Raw genomic sequence first — 22,695 nt, 5'->3', positions numbered from 1 at the left:
AGATCTCTGTCTTTTGGTGCTACAGCTCTGAAGATGCCAGTCACAGCTGCTGGCGAAACATCAGGAACTACAATGCCAAGACCACGGCTATACAACCTGGAAAATCCACAACAACCAGCAGTCTTGTCTATTGGAGAGCAGGTTTCCAGTACCCATATTGGTACTTTGGCCAAAGGATAGCTCTGAGAGAATTTCTCCAATAATCTGTCATAGGTATGAATACTATGCAACAGGGATTTCTGTATGAATGTTGGGTAACTTTTGAAGCTGCACTTCACATCTCCTACTTCTGTCATTGTATTCCTGGTGCCAGGATTAATGCGGCTGTCTCTGCCTTCCGTTGCTTCAAATAGTAGTGACATAGTTTGATGCAGGGCTTTTCTCTTTTTTAAGAAATACTCACTGGTATCAAATACCAGGATTTTTTTTTTTAGACTCTTCCAAGTTCTGAAGGAGGAATTGGTAGAAATCAATGTAACCTTATATATGAATACTGGTGCTTATTTTTTTACCCCCCCCCCCAAAGCACTGATTTGATGATTGTAAAGAAATGTTTAATATGCAGATTAGTTCAATTACTTTGCATTTAATGTCACATAACCTGGAGAACTAGCAAAAACTGACAGGTAAATGGAAGAACTGAATAGCTGGGAAGTTGGAAGTATTGCATTCTCCTAACACCGACCTCCCCTGTCACAGACAAGGACTGAAATCAGAGAAATCAGATCCCTCCCCAAACACCATGAACTCCAAATCTAGTTAAGGTTTCACTTTGAGTTAGAAATCAGTTAACAGCCTGCACAAGTGTCTTGGTGGGAACACATCAGACTCGAGGCAAAACCAAGAATTCAAGGAGGGAATATCAAGTCTAGTTTCATCTCAGTCTACTGTAAATCCACTTTCAAAAATTTATTTTGAAAATGGAAAACAAGGTTATAGAGTATTGTCGAAGGCTTTCACGGCCAGAGAACGATGGTTGTTGTGGATTTTCCGGGCTGTATAGCCGTGGTCTTGGCATTGTATTTCCTGGTGTTTTGCCAGCAGCTGTGGCTGGGTGTAGCACCAAAAGACAGTGTCACTGAGAGATCTCTGTCTTTTGGTGCTACACCTCTGAAGATGCCTTCAGGGAGGTTAATCGCGGCCCCTAGCTGAAGTAGCTGTTGCCAGGAGTGCCGTATTAAAATGCATCAACTATTTCTCTTTCTCTGGAACATGTTTTTCATCCTGTAAAATGCTTATGCTGAAACCATTTTCTTTTAGGGGCTTGAGGATATAATTCATGTTCTGTCCCAAGAAAGGTGTCTTAGGAAAACTGGACGCAGTTTTCTAAGTACAAGAAGTGTAACAGTACTGATAAATTTACCGGACAAACTAACTATTCCTGTTTATCAGACCTTAAATTAAGATATGATAAACAGGAACAGTAAACTGGAAGTTTGTGATCTGAGCTCAAGAGATAAAGTAGACCAAGTGATTTATCCCTAGTTTTACATCAGTTGTTTGCCTAAGACCTTTTGTCTGTAAAAGTATATAATGTGTGCTGAAACTATCTGGGCACTTACAACTTTCCAGCTGCCCCAGGCTGGCTTGTAGTTGCTAAATCCACAACTGTGTAATTTTTGTCTATTTGGTGCTTGCTTTGGTTTCTTAAACAAAAGATCTTTTTACAGATTGTTATTTTCTGGCCTTCATGTTAAAAATACCACAACAGTTTAATGAAATTTATTATCTGCTATGTATGAGTTAAAAAGTAAACATCTCAATAAAGAGAAAGTTTAATTTTATTTAGGTTATTTTTATTAGTCCTTAATATATGGGGCCTGGCTGAAGTATCCCCCTTCAATGGGTCCTTAATTCTGTTCCACCACTTCCTCCAAGAAGTCACAGGTAGAAAACATAGGGAAATAATTAACTGGTTGTAGAAAGGCTAGGAAAACTGGATCCCCCCCCCCCCAGTTTCAGTAGAGCTATGTGGCTTAACTGCTGATGTCTAGGGGAAAGTTGGTCCTGCCAGCTCCAAGTTAGGAAATTCCTGGAGATCTGGGGGTGAAACCTGGAGAAACCTGGAGAAAGTGGGGTTTGGAGAGGGAAAGGACCTTGGCATGGCATAATTCCATAGAATCCACCGCCCAAAGTAGCCATTTTCTCCAGGTGAACTAATCTCTGTGGCCTGGAAACCAGTTGTAATTCTGGGAGATCTCCAGCCACTACCTGGAGCCTGGCAGCCCTATGCTTGAGGGAACTGAAGTGTAGTAAAGTCTGAGAGAAAGAATGCGGCACTTACCTGGCAGGCAGCAATGCTGTTATGCAGGGTGCCGTTTATTGCCACCCTGGATGGAGGGAGGCAGCACCAACTCCGCCCTCCTTTCATGTTAGGGTTGGCTGGGCAGGGCAGGGCAGGAGCCATTGAGGCCGCACTGCCCTTGCCCAGCCGCAGTTGCCTTTAGTTGCTCGGCCCACCCTCCTCTCCCGGTATTGGTGTAGGATTAGCCAGCTGCTGTTGTCAGGGCCAGGTAGGAATTTATTCTCCCCTTTTCCTAATTGGCATGATGGAGAGGGGTTTTTTTGCCTACCTTGCACCGATGTTGGGGATTGAGGTATTGACTTAGGGTGGTGCTGGTTAGTGAGTCATGGCAGGTTTGGGGTCAGATAGGGTGCGGGACGGTGAGCACCCATGGCTCTTCCCCCTTAGTGGGAAGAGGGGCCTGCCCCAGGACCTGGTACTGCTTTGACGGCTGCCTGAGGCAGGGCAGGCTACCTTTGGAAACCCCAACTTTCGAGTCCTTCCCTCACTGCTATACGGCTGAGGTGTTAGGAGCTTAAGAGGGGGGTGACCACGTTGCCTGGCCGGCCAGGTCTGAAGCATCCTGTGGATGGGTCGCACCCACGGCTTTGGGGCTCGCCCAGACAGGTCAAGGCGGCAGTCTGGTGGGACCCCATGGCTTGACCTGTAGGGCCTTGCTGCTGTTGTTATTATATGTATATAGTTAATAAAGTGGCCCTTAGATCCAACTTGGTGTCTGCCTCTTCATTCCGACTAGGGTGGCAATGAGAAAAGGCAGCAGAGGGGACCATGTCAGATAAAGTTTCACAGATCGGAACATGCAAACAGAGCAAATAGGGGGTGGTTGACAGCACTTTGCACAATTGCTAAAGGGAACATTCATGATGGTTTTCTTCATCACGTTCCGAAGCAACCAGATTGGGGCAAAGCAGGGGAGAGGGATGAGCCTAGTATTCTATATCCTCACCTCTTCAAAGACTCCTCTTTCTGCTTACCATCACAGTGGAGACAGCAGCTAGTTAGCAGTGATGGCTCTTTTTATGATATTTGAGTCAACAGTGTGTGAAGCTGGAAGAAAGTACTGCATTCGCTAGAATCTCTTCTCTTTATCCTCTAGAGGTCAGTGAGGGACATAAATGTCTAAAAGGGAAATTTAATTTAGAACCTTTATGTACCACCTTTCCTGTTTACTCAAGGAGGTTTACATGAACAGTTCCAAGAATTTATACCAAGGAAAACAGTCATCAAATAATCAAAAATACAATAATAATTTTTCAAAAAGCAGCACAAAATTTTTAAAAATCCTGCAAATGCAGTATGTTGGCTAAAGGCTAGATAATGTTTTTACATCCCTTCTTAAACGGGATGAATGAATCTCATAACTTTGATGGACTTTGCTTCATATTAATAATTCCATGTGTCACTGAAATCTTCTGTTGCCCTGCTTCCATAATTTTTATTATATAATGGTATCTTTCCTTTGCAAAAGAAAGAAAGAAAGAAAGAACAAGTGTTTTTATACAACACTGGGCAAGCATTTAGTGGCTGGGAGAAGATGGTGCTTTCTTAATCAGTATTCTGTTTTGAAAGATATGTTTTTATTGCATATTGTCATTGGAAGTTCAAACTTGAGCTCTTCTCAGTTGGATGGGTTACAAATACAATTTATTCATTTATACTGTTCTTTATTCCATATTGTCATAGATCCACAAAACAGATATCCTTTCTTTCCCTCTTAGTACTCTTCAACAACTTTAAATTCCATAGGTCAGATAACACCCCTCAGCCATTTTCTTTCATTTTAGAAATGTTGATCTAATGACCTTGTTTCTTGGGCTAAATTAAAACAACTGAAGTAGGCAAAGGATTGTTAACTGACTCAAAAAATGCAAACAATAATTGAAGCTTCAAAATGAGGAATGTCTTAAACTCAATCAATAAAAGGAAAATGAGCTGGCATTTAATTGAGGAGGGGGAGCAATCAGATCTCTTGCCTTTTCTTTCATCATGTCAAGCTTCTCTGCTCTGTTCACATACAGCAGGGTTGTGTGTAGCTCTGCAGGTGGGTTTGTAAATGTTCATTATACAGTATTCATATTAGCCTCAGAGGAGACTGAATAAATATTTAGTGCTCGGAGAGGTGCATGGCCAAGTGAGCTAACAAGGGCTTCCATCACAACAGATGAGGTATGTTCTTCACATCTGCTGCAGCTCAAACACTTTGGCAAAGAAGCTGACACCTGTAAGCCACCCGAGAATCCATAGTTTATTCCCTCATCTATGCTACACATACAATGATGTGACAAGACTCAACATATAAACAACCCTGTTTCTAGGATTTTGGCTTGCATGATAATTGCTTTCTTTAAAAAAAAAAACAGCAAGAGATACATTCCCTAGAGGCTTGCAGTTCAGAACCTGGCAAGGTCATGAATGCTCTGAGTCTCTCTTGTTATGTCCTGGCTCCTCACTCATCAATGTCACAAGACCATTTGGCTCCTGCTGCATTAATAAACATTTGCTTCTAGCTGTTGACTCAAAGATAGCATCAGAACTGGGACACAGAGGTTAGCTAGAATATGTTTTCTGAAGGAAAAGACACAGAATTTCAATGGAGGTAAAGAAGAGAAATACAGTAGGGCATGTGCTGGAGCAACTAGAATAATTGGCATACACTATGGATAGGGTTAGGTATAATCTGTGCCAGAAACACCCCATTTCAGCATGAAAAAAAAAATACTGCAGTTCTCAGCTAGGAACAATACATACCCTGCAAGTACTTAATTTAAGTTTAATATATGCTTAATTTGCAAAATGTATTACAATTATAAGATTTTTTTTCTTTCTTCTTCTCTCTTCACTTTTTATTATTTTATTTTTGCAAGGGTGTGAAGGACAAGGAGATTGAAATAAGGAAAGGAGATAGGCACAAAGATTAGAAGATTGGTCATGGAACGGTAGCCAAGGGGTACTATTCCAAGAAAGTTAAATTCAGTTATGTTCTCTTTAAATGCAAAGGATTGAAGTAAACCATATGGCAACAGTTGAATTAAATTATATGACAACAAGCTTTTAGGCATTCATAACTTTCTTTGGGTGGAATAGAAGAAAATAGTTTTCTGTCTCCAGGCACCATGGCGAGAAGGATGTTTTTAGAGCCAAGACTTATGTGATGGTCAGGAACTTGGGTCTGGAATGCAAGAGCTGGAGCCAGAGCACAAGAGCTGGTGCCTTACAAACCAGTTGAACCAGCAAGATAGTTTCAGGTGGGTAGCCATGCTGGTCTGCACTAGAAAAGCAAGATCTGGGTCGAATAGTCTTTAAGGTGTATTGGACCTGGATCTTGATCCCAGTTTAAGGCTTAAATAGAGGAAAGTAGCCCCAAATGCTCTGAAGGTGGCTACTGGGACTCATCTGGTCAGTGTTTAACTGGGTTCAGGAAGAGTTTAAAAAAAAAAGGTGCAATGAGAAAATTGATTTTATTAAGTTATAGATTAATAGACTAATAGCAGTAAGTTTCTCACCCCTCCGGTCTCAGTTTATTCTCATAATAGCCTTCATCATAGGTATCCTGATTCTATAGTATTCAACTTTGGCATCTATTTTAAGCATGTTTTTTATAAATGAGCTGGATAATATATTCTTCGCTGTTCAGTGTATTTCCATAAATGAATGGGTGTAGATGGTTTGCTACTTGTACACTCCAGTGTCAGCTGCAATTGTACTATAATATACTGTACATCTGTATATGTTACTGTAATATATTATTTCATATGGGTAGCTGTGTTAGTCTGCAGTTGAAAAGCAAGATTCAAGTCCAGTAGCACCTTAAAAACCAACAAGATTTCCAGGGTATAAGCTTTTGAGAGTCAAAGCTTCCTTCATCATTATCTAATCTTTCTGTAATATACTAGATCTTCTCTTTGTGGTTGCTTAGTTAGCTATGTGGTTATTTAAATGTCATATGCTGTGTCAGGGTATAATCAGTACCACCCTCATTCCACCTGTCTCACCAGTCACAGCTTGGTGTAACTGTTCTGTACTTCATAACGTATAGTGATACATCAGTTATTACCATATTACCCAATATCTACAGTAATATTTATTTGAAACTCTGAACAGTTCGTAATGCTGTTCATGCCCATGTCTACCCACAAGCCAAGCTTCTTTAGTTGATGGGACGGTTTGCTGGGCCTCTCCCTGTGATCTCAACTTCTGGGCAGGAATGTATAGGAGAAGACAGTGCTCAGATACCCTAGTTCCAAGCCATGTAGAGCTTTAAAGGATAGAACCAGCATTTGAGTTTGGGAGCAGATCAGTAGCCAGTGCAGTTATGTTAAGATTGGGGTTACATGTTCCTGATAGCTGGCCCCAACCAGCAGTAGCACTCTGCACTTGTGGCAGCTTCCAAGCCATCTTTACGGGTAGCCCCAAGTTGAACACATTGCAATAGTCCAGTCAAGAGGTAACTAAGGCATGGATCACTGTGGCTAGATCTGACAGAATCAGGAATGGATGCAGCTGACATACCAGCCAAAGCTGGGCAAATGCACTTCAAGCCACCATAGCCACCTGGCTTTCTAATGTGACTACTGTGTCAAGCAGAACTCCTAAGCTGTGAACTGACTTTTCAAGAAGAGTGTAACCCCATCCAAGACAGGGGACATCTCACATTTCTGGTTTCTACTAACCTAGAGCACCTTTGTCTTGTCAGGATTAAATTTCAGCTTGTTCACCCTCATGCAGCCCATTGTTGACTCCAAGCAGTGGTTCAGAACACCAGCAGTATCCTTGGAATTAGATGGAAAAGGAAGGTAGATCTGGGTATCATCCACATATTGGTGACACCGCAGCCCAAACCTCCTGATGACCACTCCCAGTGGCTTTGTGTAATATTAAATAACATGGAAGATAAAATGGAGCCCTGTGGGACTCCATAGGCCAGTGGCCACAGAGTAGAACAGGTTCCCCCCTCCAGACAGCCAGTTTGGTGTAGTGCTTAAGAACGATGGGACTCTCATCTGGAGAACTGAGTTTGATTCCCTACTCTCCACTTGAAGCCAGCTGGGTGACCTTGGGTCAGTCACAGCTCTCTGGAGCTCTCTCAGCCCCACCCACCTCACAGGGTGATTGTTGTAGGGATAATAATAGCATACTTTGTAAACCACTCCAAGTGAGTGTTAAGTTGTCCTGAAGGGCAGTATATAAATTGAATGTTGCTACTGTTACTGTTGCTGTTATTATTTCCTTCTGATGCCAATCATCCAATTAGAACTCAAACCACCATAACATGGTGCCCTTAGTCCCAGGGTTGAGAAGTAATTCAGAAGGATATCATGGTTGATGGTATCAAAGGCTGCTGAGGGATCCATCAAGACTAGCAGGGTAACAGTCACCATGTTTAGTTCTCAGTAAAGGTCATTAACCAATGTGACCAATGCAATCTCTGTTCTGAATCTTGGTCTGAAGCCGGATTGAAATGGATCCAGAAAATCAGTCTCTCCCAAGAACCCCTGGAGCTGAGAAGCAACTACTCATTCTAACATCTTGCTCAAAAATGAAACGCTGGAGACTGGCTGGAAGTTCTCAATTATAGTAGGGCACAGAGAGGGTATTTTCAACATAAGTCAAATTACTGCCTCCTTGAGCATGGACGGTACAATTCCCATTCTCAATAAAGCATTAATCACTCCTCTTACCCAGTAAGCAAGTCACCCTCTGGCAGCCTTTATCATCCCAGAAGAGCAAGCGTCAAGAACTCAGGTAGTCAGTCTCACCTCTGCAAGGATTTTGTCCACTTACTCAGGCTCCACAAGCTGAAAGGTATCCATATAAATCGGAGAAGCAGATACCAGAGGTACGTCATCTGACCATGCACCCACATCAGATCCTGGCAATCTTGAGTGCAAAGTATGTACCAAATTGATCACAGCAAGCTGTTATGTGGTCTGAATCTAATTCCATGAGCTATGATGTAGAAGCCCTTTAACCACATGAAACAACTCAGCTGGATTTCTCCACCACAATCCCCCTCACCCCCAGACAGCCAGTTTGGTGTAGTGGTTAAGAGCAACAGTGGAGAAATATTGGCTTTTTGCCACCATCGATGCTCTAATAGGCTCTAATATGGGTTTTATGCTGTGTTCAATCAGGCTTGTTCCAAGTTTTCTGCCAGCGGCAGTCTAGCTGTTGTCCCTCCTGTTTCATTGCCATCAGTTCCCCCATGAATCATGGAGACTGCCTTGCTCTGACCAGGGTGCTAGGGTGCTTAGGGCAATTGTGTCAATAGCCTGGGCCATCTCCCTATTTCAGAGAGCGGTCAGAGCATAGACAGAATCCTCATCAGCCAAGGTGAGGAAATCACCAAGAGCAGACAGGAAGCCATCAGGATCCATCAGATGCATGGAGTGGACTGTCTTAATAGATCCACCACCCCTGCAAAGGGAAGATGAAGCAGTGAGTCTAAACTCTATCAACTAATGATCTGACCATGACAAAGGAGTAAGCTTTAACTCCCCCACCTCCAGATCACCCTCCTCATCAGTACAGTAAATCAAATTGAGTGTGTGCCCTGCTAGGTGTGTGGGACAGTCTCATGGTCATCATGGAGGCCATGAAATCCTGAGCTACTCCTAACAGCTTGGACTCAGCATGGAGGTTAATGTCACTCAGGGCCACCAGTCCAGGGCTTCTCCATCAACATGCCTGAGACCAGCTTGCTGAGTTCAGTAAGAAAAACAGCTGGACAGCAGAGAGGTTAGCACACCACAGAATCCGTAACCAGCCCTGGTCACCCACCTTCAGAAGCATACACACCTAGCAGACTGCTGGATGAGGGACCTTGATAGATGGATGGAATCACAGTAGACCACTGCAACTCCACCCCAACCCCCCTAGCCTAGCCTGCTGCTGTACAGAGAAATGTGGAGGGCAGAGCTGGGTCAAATCTAACCCCCTCCACCACCATGTCCTGCAGCCAGGTCTCTGTAACACATGTTAGGTGCACTTGCCTGTCCAGGCTTAAATCCTGGATGGCAGTAGTTTATCCATTTACTGACGGGGCATTGCCCAGCAAGATCTTAAGCTAAAGATAAGCACTCTTATAAAGCTAAAGATAAACACTCTTTCAGTGGGAAAGAGTTAAGTACATGTATGTAATGCCATCAGTGACATTAATGTGATATAAAATGATAAACTTCAGTAGGATCACACCCCTTGGGGTTTTTAAAAATATTAATTACCAGCAGTAACTGTTAAATCTAATTTACTTAGAAAATAGAATTCACCATATTTTGTGATATTTCCCCATATGTATCAGTTAAATTTGAACTTTTACACATTCAAGGGATTTAAATTGTTTATATTATGGAGTTTTTGTTTTGTTTGGCACACAATATTTTCTCTCTGTTATAAAATTGTGGTTTTGTGTGTGTCCCCAAAGATTTTCTCATTCACCTGTGAATTTGATATTTTGAAGGCTATCATAAAAAATTGAAGATGTGCGTGCATATTAACATACATCGATTTATTCACAGTGTTTCATTACAAGTTAGTGAAGATCTTGTAATATCAGGAAAGGTTAAGGGAGCAGTAAAGCGTGGTATATTATATTGACAACTCAGTTTAAATTGAGCCTCCTTTAGATTGAATTTGGAACACAGAAAAGAAATTGGCTAGTAAATAAGTCATGAGTTTTACCTCTGAGTATGTGTGTATATCAGCAAAGTGGCCCCTGGTAAGCATAATGCAACTCTGATAGAATTTCAGAAGTGTGCTTTGGGCTAGTACTGTCTAAAGATACATTAGTAGCCCAGCAATAGATGTACTCATGAATATTTTCCTGTATTTGTACTACAGTGCCAGTATTATCAGATGGAGATTATATTAAAATTCTGAAACCAAGCACCAGGATCAAAGGAAGAAGGATAGTCATGAAGAATGAAAGATTTTCCTTGTTATACAACTCTTTGCTATGATTTCTACATTTTTATATTTGAAAAACACTGTTTCGGTGCAAAACTGTGCTCATTTACTGCAGAATATTTAAGTTCAGGTACTTTCATATATCCAAATTATAATCATAGTAATATGAGGTCAAGGTTGAAACATTATGAAGACGTTCCTTGCAACGTGTATGCTTTAAGTGTTCAGTTCCAACAGTAACTGTGGAATGTCTCTAGAATGTGATCCAGACGCCACCAACTTACAAAATCATAAAATGTAATGGTAGCTTTACACATTGATTTGAGATACTTTGTCTTCTCTAGCTAGTCCTTTGTTTTAGCTACAGTTTCACTGGAGCTATTTGAAGAAGTGAAGATCTCTTCAGTGTCTGTCAGTTGTCCACCGATATTCAGATTGTTCAACAAAATTAATTCCTCTTTTGTATCTGAACAAAATGGGAAGTTGCTACAAATGCTGCATGAAATAATAAACAAGTTGAGAGACCTGGGAACATTTCTTGGCTGTTTAGATCCTTCAGTGATCCTTTCAACAGTGAAGTGAGGCTATTTTTTCCCTCTGGCCTTCTAAACTGTTTTATATTACCAAAAAACACCAACGTTCACAGCCTTCTGACATTGTACCTTAGGAAGTATAAAATGTGTAACTGTGTTCTGTATTAAGAAAAGCAATTAGATTTAGGTTCTCCAATACAGAGTGACAGCATTCAAATACAAACAATCCACATCTGCTACATATATTTTTCCAGTAATTCCAGTATGAAAATTTTATATGGGAAAGGGTATTATAATGCATAATAAATCATAGAACCATCACAATTTTCTTTTTCAGATAACATACAAGGCTGTTGGTTCTCTAGATCCCACTGCTGACCTGTCCAACCAGAGGGGAAAGATCTTCAAACTGAGAAATGAAACACACCACCTCTTTGTAGGATTGTATCCAGGGACCACGTACTCATTCACCATCAAAGCCAGCACAGTGAAGGGGTTTGGACCTCCCATCACCACACGGATCGCAACTAAAATTGCAGGTATTACATTGAAAAGGAAGGACAGAGAACTTAATTTCTGCTCTAATTTTTGTAGTTCAAGCTTGGCATAGTTATTAGTACTAGCCCCATCGGGATTGTTAAAGATAAATTCCTTTAGTTAAAAAATAGAATTGCTGAATGAAAATCTGAAAAATGAATAGTACAATGAACTCTTTGGCATTCTCTGTGTCTGCAAGAAACAAATCTTAAGGGGAGCTGTGCAGAGTTTGGGAAGCATGGTGACTTTTCCAGTTAGCACTGGAGAATCATTGTGACCATAAGACAGTGATCAGGCTTCTGAGATGAGAGGCATATAGTCTGCCACTGAGATTTCTCTCATCCCAGTTTTCATTTGCAGAGGAACCAAATGGTAAATATATAACTAAATTATATTCTCACAAAATGAATTCCCTCCTCTCCCTGTCCACCCACAAGGCTAGTCTAGCTGATGTGGCAGAGAGGTGGGGTTGTAGCGGCTCCTCCTCCTCTTTGACTGCACACCTCACCAGCAGCAGAGGGCAGCAGTGGCAACAGCTGCCATACCTCCTCCCTTTTGCAATGGTGCCATTTAGCCTGATCTGCTCCCATTCCTCCTCACCCACCGCTGCCCACCTGCACAACTGCAGAGGGGGCTTTTGTGACAGTAATACCTCCCACATCCCCCCTCCCACTGTGGCAGCCCTATTTGCCCTTGCCTGCCTACCCCACAATTCCACTGCCTCAGCCTGAGTGTCTCAGGTGATGGGCAGATTCCTCCCTTAAAATGGGGGCTGGTATGATGCAACATGCCATTGCAAGATCTCCGCATTCTAACCTAAACTGATATACTTGTTTCTTAGGCATTATTAAGGATATGCATATCTTATTTATTGGAAGTTTATGCATATCTTATTTATTTGGGAAATTAAGCAATAAAGATTTTGCCGTGAGTCAAATGAGCAGCTCAATTAGAAATTAATTAGTTTATATAGAAAAAATAATGAAAGTATAATACACATTTATTGAGAAGGTGGAAAATTTTGCATGTGTATTTACAATATATTTTGCATGGCTGATGGCCCATCATTACATCACCAGAATATTTATTGCTCCTTCACCATTCATAGACCATGCAAAAAAGGTTCTATTAAAATGGTGCCTCTAGTGTATTTGCAAGATTCCAATGAGTGAAGCAACATTTGTGTTAGAGGAATCACATAGACAAATACCTGTTGGATCCAACCATTATGGGACCAACTCTTTTTGTTGGTGTGTGTAAAAATTTTCAGAGTATACCTTTGATAAGTGGATGTAAACATCCAGCAGTCTCCCTTAAATATGTGACTCTACTCTTACAACTATTTAACATTTGCTTTACATTGCATGAAGTAACCCATATAAATATGGATAAGAGAATTTTCAGGAGACAAGAGGATAAGCTAGCACTGAGATCCTTAGCAAGTTTATAATTGATGGTCCTGATCCATAGGGAAGTGTGTGCTATATACTAATTTGCTCCTCTGAGAGTTTTCTTTTTAGAAGATGCCTCCCAAGCTCTTCTTTTAACTCTCCCAAGTTCAAAAAGAAGTTTTGGAAACTGCACAAGAAACTGCAGAATGATAGCATCTGTACACTAGGTACCATTTCCTTCATAAAAAGCTCTTATATAATATAATATAATATAATATAATATAATATAATATAATATAATATAATATAATATAATATAATATAATATAATATAATATAATATAATATAATATAATATAATATAATATAATATAATATAATATAATATAATGTAAAGATTTGAACCCGCAAAGTACTGCATTTCATCCCAACTACTTAACCCCTACTCTATACAATCAGTTTATAATACATGCCTTAAAGGTGATATTTAGGAATATACTTATGCAAAGATGTCATTTCAACTACAGTAATGAAGCCGAGAGTATAAAAATTGCCACATACACATACCGCCCCCCCCCCGCCCACAAAATCAAATATCTGCCCATGAATTCAGAAATGTTGCACATATTTCAGATTCTTGTTTCCTCATTTGCTTTAATTTCAACTATTTCCTGCAGTTTTCCATCATGGAAAAGGCAGCATAAATGGGGTTCTTCAAGAATACTGTTATTTTATGTCCTTCCAACTTTTCCTTGGGACCTTGTGTTGTCATTGCAACGTGACTGACTTCAGATCTCATGTGTTGTTCTGTTGCCCTGCAGCACCATCAATGCCAGAATATGATACCGACTCTCCTCTGAATGAGACAGAGACAACCATCACAGTCATGCTGAAGCCAGCACAGTCTCGTGGAGCACCTGTCAGGTACCAGATTCCTCTTGGTCTCTTTTATTTATTTGTTTACATTTATAGCTCATCTTTCTCACTGGTACTCAAGGCAGATTACACAGAATGCGACAATCCAAGCAACAGGAAGGGACGTCAAATAGACATTTCTCATTTACTCTCTGAACCTCCTTTTTTACAAATGTATCATAAGTATTATTATTTAAATAGAAAAAGCAGTAATCAGGAGTTTGGTGGTAGACAGTACTGTCAAGTCATAAGACCCCACCCCTCCTGAGTAGATACAAATGACCTGCCAACATCTTTTCCACACTGTGACACTGAGAGATCTCTGTCTTTTGGTGCTACACCTCTGAAGATGCCAGCCACAGCTGCTGGCGAAACGTCAGGAACTACAATGCCAAGACCACAGCAATACTGCCCGGAAAACCCACAACAACCATCGTTCTCCGGCCGTGAAAGCCTTCGACAATACATCGAACACTCAGCATCTTCCTGAAAGACTGCAGATTCTTACAAACTTGTGTTGGCTTTACAGTATTATCATGCAATATTGGTGTTGCCTGCCTCAGCCATCGTCTGGTCAGGAGGAGTTGGGAAAGGGGGCAGGGACAGGCGAATCGTACAACATTGCCCCAACATGATAATGCCACTTCTGACGCACCTTCCCTTTTCCTTCATTCCCCCCCTGAAATTCTGTGAAGCATCAGCAGGCAATGGGGGTAATTGCCAGGAGGTCTCTGGCTGTATATAATACTAATATTACAAGCTGCCTTCCACATACACACACATACTTTAAAAGTTTACAAATCTAACTTCAACATATACCTGCCTCTTCAGGTATAGATATTTGTGTTTTTTCCATATTTGGAAGAAACTGTAGGCTCCTGTGGAGAACCTAACTGATACGTCCTATCACTGCTGAACCCAAGAAGACATGGAATCAGAACTAGAGATGGGCATGAACAGGAAAAAACCTGAACATGATGTTCGTGGCCATCCACAAATAGGGACTCATGAACACCTACGAGCATGACCTGTTCACGAACATGTTCGTGGCTGGATGTTCGTGGGGGCCAGCAGGCTCTCCTCCAGCCATCATCCAAATTTGGTTAAGATCCCTACTGCACCACTCCCAGAAACCTGACCTGAGCAGGCAGCAGGAAAGGTACCAATAATAAATAATAGCTTGGCCCAGAGCTTGGCAGCAGCCCTGGAACATGAAGGGGTAGATCCATATCCCACCACACACAAAGAAAATTCAAGCTCCAGTGCACTCTCTCTATCAAAATGCCAACAGCAGCTGTCTCTCCCTCTCTACTGTCTGCAAAACCAGATCTGGGAGCCCCCTCCCCCCTGCTCTTTGCTGCCTTGTAACTAATTTGGAGCTCCACACTTGAAAGGAAGACCTGCCTATCAAGCTAAATTGGTTTTAGATTGGGATTTCTAGGGCAACAGCAGGAGTTCAGACAAAGTACAGACAATCCCTGCCTAAGCTGCCAAGGAATTGATTGCAGGTGCCAGACTGTCTGGCTTGACGAATAGCAACAAACGAAGGCTTGAAAGGACCACCTGTTTGGTTAGAATGGGGCCTCACGAACAGCTTGTTTGCGAACAGCAGATTGGGATGTTCGTGAGGTTTTTTGGTTTCGTATTGCTGTTCGTGCCCATCTATAGTCAGGACACACTGAACACATGGTTCAACTCTACGGCAGAATCAATAGAAACTATCATACACAGACCCAGTCTTCAAAAATAGCTGCAGATAAAACTGGTTCTTCCAACAGAAGATTTGGAGGGTGTGTGTGCGGGGGGCGGCGGTTATGTATATGAGTACTTCTCTAAGATTAAATCCCTTCACATAGAAAGTTAACATAGGAAAAATAAGGATAGGCTAGAAACTTTATCACATGCTAATTTTTCTACATGAAGAGATTTGGGGCACTGGGTATTTAGTCAATTGGAAGCTGCTTCAAGCAGGATGCAAAATATTCTTAATAAATATATAATTTTATATTTTTGTTTATCTACTGCTCACAAAGACTGTTAAAAAGGCTACCTAGATGGGGGCAACAATGAAAATTAATTTATATCCACAATTCTAAACTTGTGACTGCCCTGAGCTGGATAGCCCAGGCAAGCCTGATCTCATCAGACCTTGGAAGCTAAACAGGATTGATCTTGGTTAGTAATTGGATGGAAGACTTCCAATGAAGACCGAGGTTGCAGAGGAAGGCAGTGGCAAGCCACCATTAGTCTCTTGCCATGAAAACCCCACCAGGGATCATCATAAGACAGAGAACTTCCTCAGGATACAGTGAAGCCTCCTGCCATTAGCATTCCACACCCTGGGAAACTCTTACAGGATGACTCAGCTCAACCCCACCCCTCCTGAGTAGATACAAATGACCTGCCAACATCTTTTCCACACGGTGACACTGAGAAATCTCTGTCTTTTGGTGCTACACCTCTGAAGATGCCAGCCACAGCTGCTGGCGAAACATCAGGAACTACAATGCCAAGACCACGGCATACAGCCTGGAAAACCCACAACAACCATGCTGAGTGTTAGTGTAAGTTTCCAGGAACAGCTTGGCGAGTGATAGGAGTGGAGGGGCACTGTCAGTAATGGTGTGATGTCACTTCTGGGGAGAACCTGGAAGTGATGTTGCACCTATCTAAGAATTACTGGGAACTTTATGGTTAAACCATGGAGTTTCCAGCAATTCCAAGAAAAGACTGATGTCGCTTTCAGGTTTTCCCTAGATAACCTGCAGACTGATGCCGAATCCTATGAAGATGGAGGTCCTGTACTTGGGTCATGGGGTGGCGAATATGGAGATCCAGCTTGGCTGTGCCATCACTCAGGAGCTTGGGAGTGATGCTGGATTCCTCCTTATCAATGGAGGTCCAGTTGCAGCAGTTGCTCAGTCTGCCTTTTTCCATCTTCAGCAGGCCAGGCAGCTTGCACCCTGTCTTTCAACCCATGACCTTGCAACGGTGATCTATGCAATGGTCACCTCCAGAGTGGACTACTGTAACTTGCTCTATGCAGGGCTTCCCTTGAGTCTGACCTGGAAATTACAGTGGGTCTAAAATGCTGCTGCACATGTCCTAACGAGTACATCATATAGGGCACACATGACTTCTATTCTGCAGCGGCTACATTGGCTCCCCATGGAGTTCCAGATCAGGTTCAAGGTGTTGGTTTTAACCTATAAAAGCCTAAACAGACTGGGACCAGCATACCTGAGGGACTGTCTCTCCCTATATGTACCCCAGATGGCACTTAGATCAGCTGGAAAACATCTACTGGAGGTCCTGGGCCCCAGGAAGGCTCAACTGGCTTCAACCAGAGCCAGAGTATTTTCAGTCCTGGCTCCAACCTGGTGGAACTCTCTGTCAGAGGACACTTGGGCCCATTAAGATCTTGTATCTTTTCGGCGGGGCTGTAAGACAGAGATGTTCCACCAGGCTTATGGTTGAGGCCAGGAAATTAGATCTATCAAATTAGCCTCCTGGCCAGTCTCCTCTCAGTGGGAGGCTATATGATTATCTGTCCCCGCACAAGAATAATGATTATTGGATATTTGCTCACGACTCCACCTCCTCTTTTCTCTTCTGGGCTGCAGGATTGTGGAATTGTCAGTGCCGCTGAAACTGTTTTTTATGAAACTGTGATTTTATGGATTTTATTTATTGCTGTATTTTATCTGTTAGTTGTAATCTGCCCTGAGCCCGCTCACAGGGAGGGAAGACTAGAAATTCTATTATTATTATCATCGTCATCATCATCGTCATCGTCATCAGTATCATTAATAACAACAACAACAACAACAACAATAAAAAAATGATGTCCCACTGCTGCTTGGAGTGGCAGGGGGAAGTGAGGGTTGCCAGGCAACCCGGGTTAGGGTCCTATGACTTATTCAAAATTACCAAAGAAAGGAACACAAGGCCTAACAGAATGCTTTGTAACAGTTTGCCTAGCCAGCCTCTTGATTTCAGTAGAAGAATACTAAGCGTACAATCGACTTTCTCCCATTGAAATCAACAGATGTTCAGAATGCTAGTTTATCTTTGTCTGGATATTAACCTATGTGAATTATGTTTCAATTGTGTGAATTGCTCTGACTGATGTGGAAGAAGTCTTGAAGCTGATGTGTTCATATTAGAAATATATTTTACATTTTAATGATTTTTGTGGTCTTCAGAAAACAAACTCATCTCCTTTTACATTTCTATTTAAAAAACCATGCTATTGCAGCTTTCAGGAAAAAAGTGGTGGTGTAGATCAAATTTGCTTTTTTTGATTAGGTATATAGAAAGGGAAAAACCTTGCCTCTTGCTTGTTTTGTGTCAATTAAATGTAAAATTTGCTAGTTCCTTAAAGAAAGTGTAACAAAAGTAATATTTCATTAGCTGACATACACAGGAATTGTATGTTATGCTGATGGAATGCAGAAAATGCCAACTGTTTATTATTTAGTTTTTTTCATATTTCATTTTACCACCTGCTGACCTAAGTGATGCTATTTTCTTTCATTTTTATTGAACAATTTTTTTTTCTATTTTTGAAGTCCAATTTACCATGCGTTCCCCTATATTCAATAAGTATCTTTGGAAAAAATGAGCCTATTATGAAAATCTTTTGGAGAGCATTTTTAATAAAATAATAATAATAACATTTGATTTATATACCGCCCTTCAGGACAACTTAATGCCCACTCAGAGCGGTTTACAAAGTATGCTATTATTACCTCACAACAATCACCCTGTGAGGTGGGTGGGGCTGAGAGAGCTCCAGAGAGCTGTGACTAGCCCAAGGTCACCCAGCTGGCTTCAAGCGGAGGAGTGGGGAATCAAACCCGGCTCTCCAGATTAGAGTCCCGTGCTCTTAACCACTACACCAAACTGGCTTTTTTACAAAAAGGCGGTATGACTTCTTACTCTACTATAGTCTTCTGTAGAAATAATTGAAAAGTCACAAAATATATATTGTTTCCAGTGTATGATAGGCCTATTATAATGATCACACTCTTTTCACAGATAGGGCTTTGGTTGCTTTGCAAAGTTCACAGAGATCATAGAAAGCCTAGCTTTTGCCCTGATCCCCAGGGCAAAAAAACTTCCTCGACAGGAGAGGGAATGGAATAACAGCTTTTGTTTGCTGTTTTGTCTTGGTTAGTATTGTATACAGTTCCTTTTGTCATTTTCGAGCCAAAGTCTATTTAACACCCATTCCACTCGTGGCATCAATACAGCCTCCAAATTATTCTGAATTTAATGGGAATTATTCAGAGCAGTTTAGACAAGGAATGGAGTAATTTGCAAGGTGTATTGAATTCTATACAGGGTATCATCCTGGCTTTCTTCAGTATTTACACCACTGTCATTTTTCCTCTGTGCCATTACAGAGTTTAACAGAAAGAAAAAGTATCAGAAGAGTTGCTAAGCAACTATCAAGTGTCACAAGGGCCTGGGCTCCAAAGCTGTTGCCTGGTACATTATATTGTGTTATACATTTCAGAACTAATCTGTAACAAATGGCTTTAATCTGCCCATTGAACAACTCAGCAAAAGGAAGAGAATGGATTGTTCTTTGAAAAACAATTGAGTCTTCAAGGATTTAGGCCAAAATGTCATTTTATAAACAGTAACAAACAGGACAAGTGAGATGCTGCCTATACCTGGACTGTCTAAAACCCCAATTATTTCCCCCAGTTTGTGCATTCTTACAGTCTCCAAGCCATTTACAGTATGTGTTGTACATTGCTGCAAATTTCAGCATATACATGGTTGAGTGGAGACTTAACAAAAGATTTTGGTAACTAGGATCTGACAGTTCACTTTAATGTGACTGGAGCTACACTGCAGAAGGGCATGCTTAATGAGTGAGTGAGTGAGTGAGTGAGTGAGTGAGTGAGTGAGTGAGTGAGTGAGTGAGTGAGTGAGTGAGTGAGTGAGTGAGTGAGTGAGTGAGTGGGAGGGAGGGAGGGAGGGAGGGAGGGAGAGGGAAGAGGAGGGAGATACTATTATGACCTGGTACAGTCACTGAAAAGCAGCATTGGAGCAGAACAACCAACAGGAAGCGGTTGGTCCAGGCAGGCGGATAATGATAATGTGGAGCAGGGCAATCATAATTCTCCTCTGGAATGGAAAATCCAGCTCTGGCAATCTGAGACTATTCTGTCTCACTAGGAATGGCTTTAGCAGTCTCTGCTGAATAATGCAGGTGCTAGAGCTCCCTAATTTCCATGCACTAAGGAAAAGAATTCTGTAAAGGGAAGTTGCTCCCTCCTGCCCTCCCCTAGAGACATCTTTGATTTCCCCAAATCTGTTTCAGAATTAGAGTAGCAACATGAAGTTTACTTCTTGTATTTCGTGTAGACAAATCCGTTTTATGGACTGGATATGGTTTTGGGCATAAAGGATTGAAAGCATCACGATGGCATCATGCACCTAAGCTTAGAAGCCTCTGTCCTTACCACTACAGGGACTGAAGTCTTAAGTGAATTGTCATTCAGGGATGCTAAGAGAATTGTGAATTTAAGTTTCTCTGGTTAAACAGGCCTCTGAACATCTTTGACAGTTTCTTAGGCTTCTGGCCTCTACCCTTTAAACCAAAAATTTAGTTCTTCCAGTTTGGTGTAGTGGTTAAGAGCAGCAGGATTCTAATCTGGAGAATCAGGTTTGGTTTCCAACTTCTCCTCATGAAGCCAACTGGGTGACCTTGTGTCAGTCACAGCTTCTTGGAGCTCTCTCAGCCTCACCCACCTCACAGAGTGATTGTTGTGAGAATAATAATAATACACCTTGTAAACTACTCTGAGTGTGGCATTAAGTTGTCCTGAAGGGCAGTATATAAATCAAATGTTGTTGTTGTTATATGCCTTCCACTTTTGATTAGTAGCACAAAATGGGAAGGACTGACAGCAAAAAGGCAGGATGGACAAGCATTTCTAGTGTGATTGTTTGCAGCAGGGCTTATATGTTTTAGCACATGATGATGTAGCACTGCAATTATATTGCAAGCATCAAGAGTCTCCTGATCTGTTTTGACCTAGATCTCAGACAGCATTGGGCTGAAACCAGAATGAATCCAGTGCAATGGATTCACCAAATCCAGTTCTGAAATTAGGATTGGGCGGCATCTGATGTTATTTCTTGGTAGGATTAAAATACTTGCTTACAAGGATTCAACTGTCCCCAAACTCTGAATTATGATTGCCCTGCTCCACATTATCATAATATATTACACGTGGTAGCAGTATTGTGTCTCATTCCTAAGTGTTCTGAATGCATAATGAACCATCCAAGAAGTGGGTTAAGTAACGTTTTGGAAGGAAGTTCATTATCGCTGCAGGATAATTTTAATGATAGATGTTGATTTTGTAGCTATACTTGTGGATCAACTCAAGAAGCTAAGAATGTATTGTCAAGAGTCTGTGCAAAATGAAATTGACATTCACCACTGATGAGGCATGCCAGAAAATACTTAGCGCCAGACCAAGTTCATTGTACAACTCTCCATTAATATTGAATAGCTGCTTTATTCTGTGTTTGTCTTTTCTAAGGGAAAAAAAGTATATTTGCTCTGTAGAAGCATTAAACAAATGCTGGGGAGATATATTTAAAAGACCAGGTGGAGAATTGGCAACATAAATGGGCAGGCAGATGAGAGCAAAGTGAATTTCTTTTCTTTCTTGCTCTGCCTATATCAGGCATTATCTTTCTGCACAATAGCCAGCATTCTCATCTCTGTCACACACAGTCTAATATGACTAGGGCGCAGATATGCCAATAGGAGCCAACTCATTTCTCAGTTGCTCCCTTTAAGTTCCAGGGAGAAACATAAATGGACTGCAATCAGCAAGACTTTGAGGAGAGGGACAAGAAACTGAGGATACCAGGCATGGACAGTAAGCATAGCCTTCCTATCACAATAGTGTTTTTGAGTATACTTCTTTTTTTTCCCCCAGTTCATTAATTGCTGTCATTCATGTGTTTGCCAAAGGGTAAAGCAAAAACTTAGCATGAGGGAGGGCAAACTCTGCCCATGTTCCTGCTATTGACCACCACTTATACACACAGAAAGATGCACGTGCCAGACTAGATCTGATTTAGCTGCTTCTAGCCAGCTAGCATGCTCTTCGTCATTTCCTCCCCTGCCACTGCCAGATTTCTGTTATGAGAGATGAAGATTTCTTTTTAATACCTTAAATAGCACCAGTTTCAATATGGATTCTTTGGGGAACCCACAGCAGATTTCTCAGACAGGTTGATTGGCAAGCCTCTGACTAGGCAACACTTTGACTCTCTGCATCTTTTCATTCCTTACACCCAGGCCACCTGGAGCACAATGTGCTGTATGCATTTGCACCTAAATACAAATGAAACAGAAGATGCCTAAGTCCCACTTTTGCTGCTGTAGACTGAGGCATTTCAGGACTTAATTATACCACAGGTATATAAATTACAGAAACATGTTAATGCTCCCATGATTAAAATTATAGAGGGCCTAATTGAAAAAGCATAAACTGAATTGAAGAATTCCTAATTATAGTTTGCTTTGAGGTGTTAATTTTCCTCCATAATGAATGCATAATTTCTTGGAACCAGAAAAGGGGGCCGCCGCATTAGTGCGTGGGCTGCAGATGGAATGAGGGGATTATCATAAATGCAGAGTGGAGATACAAAGGAAGCCACAGCAGCAATTACAGTATTTCAACTGAGAGTTCCACTTCTGTCTGTAGAAGTTATCAAAGAGCAAAAGCTAGACTTCTCAGAGAGAGTAATGCGCATACACACATACAAAATTACTCTTGTTCTGTTCTGGGAAGCATTTCCCAAGCCTCAAATAGCATCTCCTTCAAATATCTGGCTTAACGTTACTGTGATGGTGTTTGCTTGTATGGTATCTTCAAGGCTGCGTAGGCACATTTCACCTCATTCATGTATGTTTATAGTTCAGGGATTCTATTACAAATCCATGACGTGATAAGTCCCCCAAATATATGGAAACTTGAAGAATTCTTCCTGTTTATGAAACTTAGTTGAAAAATTAAATTAATTTTGGTGGTGGGGGGGGAATATGTGTAATTATTTCAGAAGGATTTAA

The 22,695-nt window shown here is 41.4% G+C and overlaps 1 protein-coding gene across 1 annotated transcript in view; it reads left to right on the top strand.

Annotated features, from left to right (window-relative positions):
- PTPRT (protein tyrosine phosphatase receptor type T) overlaps positions 1-22,695 on the top strand; it is a 560,054-nt gene that overhangs the window by 329,400 nt on the left and 207,959 nt on the right. Inside the window, exons 8-9 of the mRNA XM_054980796.1 lie at positions 11,078-11,279; positions 13,490-13,592. Coding sequence (XP_054836771.1) covers positions 11,078-11,279; positions 13,490-13,592 — 305 coding nt within the window. The remainder of the gene's footprint in view (positions 1-11,077; positions 11,280-13,489; positions 13,593-22,695) is intronic.

The sequence above is a fragment of the Eublepharis macularius genome, chromosome 5, assembly GCF_028583425.1.
Source record: "Eublepharis macularius isolate TG4126 chromosome 5, MPM_Emac_v1.0, whole genome shotgun sequence".
In the NCBI taxonomy this organism is placed as follows: domain Eukaryota; kingdom Metazoa; phylum Chordata; class Lepidosauria; order Squamata; family Eublepharidae; genus Eublepharis; species Eublepharis macularius.
The sequence above is the reverse complement of the archived record's forward strand: the minus strand, read 5'-3'. Positions and strand labels throughout refer to the sequence as shown.